The sequence below is a fragment of the Pecten maximus genome, chromosome 16 (assembly GCF_902652985.1).
Source record: "Pecten maximus chromosome 16, xPecMax1.1, whole genome shotgun sequence".
NCBI classification, from domain to species: Eukaryota; Metazoa; Mollusca; class Bivalvia; order Pectinida; family Pectinidae; genus Pecten; species Pecten maximus.
In genome coordinates this window covers 18,935,154-18,941,153 of record NC_047030.1, presented here as the reverse complement: position 1 = coordinate 18,941,153, position 6,000 = coordinate 18,935,154, and the positions used below count along the sequence as shown (strand labels likewise).

The window sequence follows — 6,000 nt, the reverse complement described above, 5'->3', positions numbered from 1 at the left end:
GTCATTATAGCATTTAATGATGTGTCAACAGCAACTACAAGTGCCTTTGTCCATAATTTCTCATCAAGATTAGAAAATTTTCCATCTGAACGTTGCTTGCACTATGCTACGCTACACTTATCACAAGTACAGCGTAGTGCTATGCAATCATCCATGGGTATCCAGCGTCAACTGAATCGTACGATTTATATCTAGTTTCGTTTCGTTCCATTAATCCATATAATAAGTTTGGAATTTGACTCAACGCATTCTACGTTCTATCAACGCTTGGAAGCGATCACCTGTTACTGCTAAAAGGAATGTGTTGTAAGTGCGTTAAATAACTAAACCATATTATAAAACATCATACATCAAATTTGGAAAAGGTGGATCGTTCTAAATGTTGGTGTCATTTCCAAACTTTATCTTAAGCTGTGTCCGAATATAAAAATAGATTAAGCGTTTCATTAACCTCGACAACACGAAAACAATCTCGTGTTGCAATGCGAGATGCTCTCTCGTTGATCATAGTTGTGGACTACCTAGAGTTATAGGACCTATAGGTAATTGAAAATAGGTTACACATGGCGGATCCGACACAAAAGGTCGACCACCACAAATAACGATGGATCTCATTCTGTCGTTTTCAAAATGGATGAACAGTTACAACAGTTAAACCTAGAGAACGGAAACGAAGACTCGGATGATACAGCCACAGAATCATTAAAACGCCGACAACCTCGCGCTCTGCAGAGGAACAGGTGATTAGTCCTATAGTATTTCATTTTTGTCAACAGTGTATTTAAACATTAAGTCAATTCATCTGATGTTATTGATGATGATCTGATTTGACACATTGCAAATGTTGCACATGAATCTGTGGAATAATTATAGTACACAAATGTACACTATATGTTGCATAAGAATTAAATACACCTGTAGGCGGTCTAGGGCTTTGCCTCATGTATAAGTTTACTTTACACAAGAGCGAAGTTTGATCAGTATACACAAGAGCGAAGTTTGATCGGTAAAATGGTACACAAGAGCGAAGTTTGATGGGTAAAATGGTGAACTGAAAAGGTACTTTAAATTGGGTTATAAATGGGTTCAATATTCCCCGCAAGAAATTTAATTAGTGTTGTATTCATAGATAATAAACTCTGGAGAGCTATTGTTATCATAAACATATATGAAATATCACAGACAGTAGCAAAGACAACATGGATGCTAATAAGAAGAAAAGACAGTTAATACAGAGATGTTTATTTATATACCTGCAATGAAGACGACGAGTATAAAGATAACATCTAAAATGTAGGTGTTTTTGTGTACTTACCTTTTACTGTAAAAAACAAACCATACTGTACATGTGTTATATTTTGGTGTATACTAATCCAAAGAGTTGAATTATCTTTCCACAATTTTTGTTTTCTATGTATATTGATAAATAATTGTCTCGTTCTAAATCTAAATTTTCTTACTGTTTTTGACTCCAGTTTTAAACCTTTCCATTAAAATGTTAATGACTGCATGTGTTCCATTATCATTAATAGTGTTGGGAATCATTATAAATATCATAATCCATCATCACTATAAAATGATCGATGATCAATTATTGATCGATCATGAATATTAAGGGAAATATTTGCAAAAACATTAACCAAAATAGAGGAAAATGTTGTGGGCATGTTTAAGACAAGAAGCTATGTTCTTAAATGTTGATTTAATGCATTTTTATTTCTAATTACCAGTGACATTGTTTATCTATTAATTGTTGAAGTCAGCTCTAAAGTCTTGAAAATGTCCATGTTATAGTCAAACCGTGATCTATCATAAAAAAAATCATGATTGATAGTCATATCAGAGGTGAAACGACTAATCATTGATTAAATCAATTAATCGAAACAACACTAATCATTATGAAAATGCAGTGGTCGACACTAACGGTAGCCCTGGGGCTACCACAATAAGGGATGGGCTACCAGTGGCTTTAATAGCGGTAGCCAGGCAGGCTACAAGATATTTTAAACACCTTAGGGAATGACCCCCGGACCCCCCTAGGTCTTTCGGCGCTCGTTGTTCGGGCTACTACTACTTTATCCGGGCTACCAATAATTCATTTTTAGTAGCGCTAGCTGCAGGCTACTAGGACTTTTAACTTAGTGTCTATCCCTGAAATGGCTTAAAAAATAATGATTTGAAGGTTGTTTTGGAAAATTCTTAACGCACCATGTATTCACTTAAAAATCTACACATATATAGTAATACATATTTATATATATAGTTAGTAAATCTGGAAGATCCTGAAAAAAGGAAGGAAGAAAAGAGGTAATTCATAATATAATAGTGCTTGTGTGGTTTATACAAGTTTTTCTTTGATTACTGGTGATGGTTGTGAAAAAATGTTTTATAGAATTATTTATTTCTGTGCTATCTTTTCAAGTACAAACATATTCACCTAGGTTATGACATTTTCCAGAAGAAGAAATCTAGCAATACATGTTACAGTGTTGTTTTGTCGATATCATAAAATGAGAAGTTTCATGTATACATTAATTTACATGTATGATTGATTTAAACTTTTTTTTATTGTTAAATATAACAACAGGAATAGGACACAAGTTATCGCAACTTAAAAAAAACCAGCCTTCAGTTCTTCCAGTACTCAATCATCTTCGCTAGCCAAGGCTTCTGATTATGTTACACTCCACGAACCCTTGGCAGATATAGGCGTCAGTTCTGGCCCTCTAGCGATGATTCGAAATTACCACCCTTCACGCATGAAATTTTTCGACCAATCAAAACAAGCATTACCGGTTTACTTCATCGGTGATGTTTACAAACACACATCGAGGTTTGGTGTCATTTCGATGAGATATGTGATCAATGAATTATATGAATTGATCAAACACTGCGAATGTTCCCCCAAAGATTGTGATTTTTGTATTTAGGTAAAATGCCATGACATAGTCGGCAATGTAGCTCTGTACTGGGTGCCGCATTTTTTGTTTACTGCGAAACCAAGCCAGAATGTAAAACGCGATTTGATTAGGTGCCCTGGGATTCCAGGGCGCGACGGTTTGAACACGACTATATCCGCCAAGGGTTCGTGGAGTGTAACGTAATCAGAAGCCTTTAATGGCTAGCGAAGATGATACTCAATATGCACATACTACGAATTTACAATATAATAATCCAGTATATGAAATTTAGTGTTTGATTTGATATATGATTGTTGAAGCTATACAATGAGATATACAATGTATTACAAATTAAAGGATCTTGTAATTTTAGATCTTTATATGAAAGCTTCTAAACATAAAAATTCCCAGTAAATGTATTTGAAAAATTGTACCACATCATACATTGTAGCAGGCTATTGATATTGCTAACATCATGATAATGGTTGTGTACATTATTTTTGTAAACTAGTGTACAGTTGTATTATATATTCATAAGAACATGGTAGAATATTCTTGTTGAAAATATAGGTATCATATTAATGATAATGTGGTATGTATATAACCATTTAAATGTTTTAGAGATAATTAAAATTTAAGTCCATTAACCTATTGAAGGTGTATATATATACCTGTGCTAATGACTCTGGGCATCTAACTGCAGTTGACCATTGCAATTACTTTAAGCGATTTCGGAAGTCAAATCACCATTTCTCAGAAATCTGAAGGTCAAAACATGTACATATGTCATATATATAAACATACGTTCCTTCAAACCCAAGAGTCAAATCTGATTTTGGGGAGTCAAAACAAACTCTTAAGGGTCTAATGAATACCCTGTGACTTATCGAATACAACATGAAACATTTGAATTAAAATGAAATTATGTTTAATATGGGATGTTATAACATGCATATCCTTACTGGTTGTGTGATTCTATACCACAAATCATCTTAAAGGGAGATAACTAGCATCAGTTAACAGGTATAGTGTACATGTGTAAGCTAGCATACATCCTTAAACTGTATAGATGTCATGTATGATATGTCAAGTGACGTGTAGCTGTGTGAAATGTAGTAAGCTGTAAGCTGATTTAAATTTGCCATGGCAATTTCCTACCTATTAAAGTGTATTGATCAAACAGATGGGACACAGACAAAATTGGTAGTTTGATGTAGGTCTCCTTAATATCCTCTCACATCAAAGACCCTTATAGTGTAAGCTGATGTTACATAAGATCTGAGAAAAGCACCATATGTTTGAATTTGTCAATGTATAATACATACTTGTGGGTATAGCAGTATTGTAGGCATGGATACAGAAATATTGTAAGTACATGTACTTGAAACTAATTGATTTAAAACAAATTTATTTAAGTAAAATTGAATCCAGATTACAAAATAGATTTAAGTTTTGGCAGTCATTATCTTCTATAGCAAGAATACAGATTATAGGTATACATGTATATAAACATATATATGATTTTTTCATTATAATTTGAAATATATTGAATGAAGAAACATTTTGTGTGAATTATTTCTGATTTTGATCCTTAAGACAACACTAGACTTTGACTCCACCAAATTCATTTTTAATTCAATTCATTATGTTCTTGCTCTAGCTGTTCCCTTTCAAATCTGATTGGCATTTATTTAAGCAATGAACTGTTTTTGTATGGTATTTATGATCTATTTGAATGCCAGAGCTTTGCAAGCAAACAACATAATGTGCATTAGCACAATATGATTTGTTTGCTTGCAAAGCTATGTCATTCAAATAGATCATAAATACCATATAAAAACAGTTCAACGCTTATATTTACATTCCTTTAACTTTTTTCATTTTTAAATGCTATAATTCATATTTAGAATTCAGAATTCCCGCCTTATCGACGTCAGCAGATTTTTTGTCAGTTGTTGGAACAGCCGGAACATGGTTGCATTTTTTTTTGGCAAACAAAATAGTTCATGAAAATTTTTTAAAAAAGCTCAATTTTGTTAATCATTTTATTATCAACCTAATGCGCAAATGGCATATTTTTCATAACAAATAATGTAGACAAAATAATTAAGTCGTTAAACTTAATTATCCTGGATATTGTAGTTCTGGTTTGTGCTGTATTAATACGCCGATAAGTGTAGCGCATACGTGATGGATGGCATTTAAACGTACATCAACGCCAGAGCTCTCAAACAGACTATATAGTGACAATGCCAGACAAATGTAAATATATAATTATAAACTTATTCTTATATTTGTTCACATCCATTGACTCACTCTCATGCAATTTTCCATATCAACCAATTTGGATGAAAAAGGAGGTCACTGTTACCATAAATAGAATAAACAATGTCCTGGTTCTACTTATTAATTTATTTTGTAATTAATTCTGGGACACAATAGTTAAGGAGACTTCATGATAGAACTGTTTGCTGATTACAATAAATATAAGCTTCTTAGGGTATATTAGTCCGATCCTAAGACCTTGTTGGTGGTTTTCTAATACAATATTGTCAATTAAGGCTTTTGAATATGGAACTTTTAAAGTTATCTTAAGAAAACTTTATACACATAACTGTGTCATCCACAGATGGTGTTTTGTACTGATATATGCAATGGAAGAAGATCATTAAACCGATTCACCCTAAAGGGATATGACACGATCAGAAAATAATGAGCCGATCATCATAAAAATTGGCAGTAGTGATCTTTGTGCCACAATTTATTTTGCTGCAAAATATTACTATGCCTTTCCATGCTAACTTTCTGAAATAAATAGAATTGTTTTCAGAAAAAAAAGTAATTTTTCAAAGTGTAAGTGGTTATATTACAGAGTGAATTTGAATCCTGTTTTATTGAAAATATTTACATACAAGTAAGATTTCTTTTGGAGGCATTTCCAAAATATGAAATTTGAATATTTTTTCCAAAACCCTGTCTCCCTGGCTCATGTAAAGATGAAACCTAACAGACATTTGTTTTTTTGGTCTATAATTTCATCATTGATTTTAGTAATTGTCAAGTGTTTTCTTATCTTTAAATTTTCAGATCTGGAATCCAG

The 6,000-nt window shown here is 32.7% G+C and overlaps 1 protein-coding gene across 2 annotated transcripts in view; it reads left to right on the top strand.

Annotated features, from left to right (window-relative positions):
- The first annotated feature begins 342 nt into the window (after positions 1-342).
- The window catches only part of LOC117344441 (NAD kinase-like), a 61,234-nt gene continuing 55,576 nt past the window's right edge, over positions 343-6,000 (top strand). The window contains exon 1 of one of the 2 annotated variants that reach the window (XM_033907169.1): positions 343-740. In XM_033907169.1, the coding sequence (XP_033763060.1) occupies positions 631-740 (110 nt within the window). In that variant the 5' untranslated portion in view covers positions 343-630. The remainder of the gene's footprint in view (positions 741-6,000) is intronic. The other variant, XM_033907170.1, reaches the window with a different exon arrangement.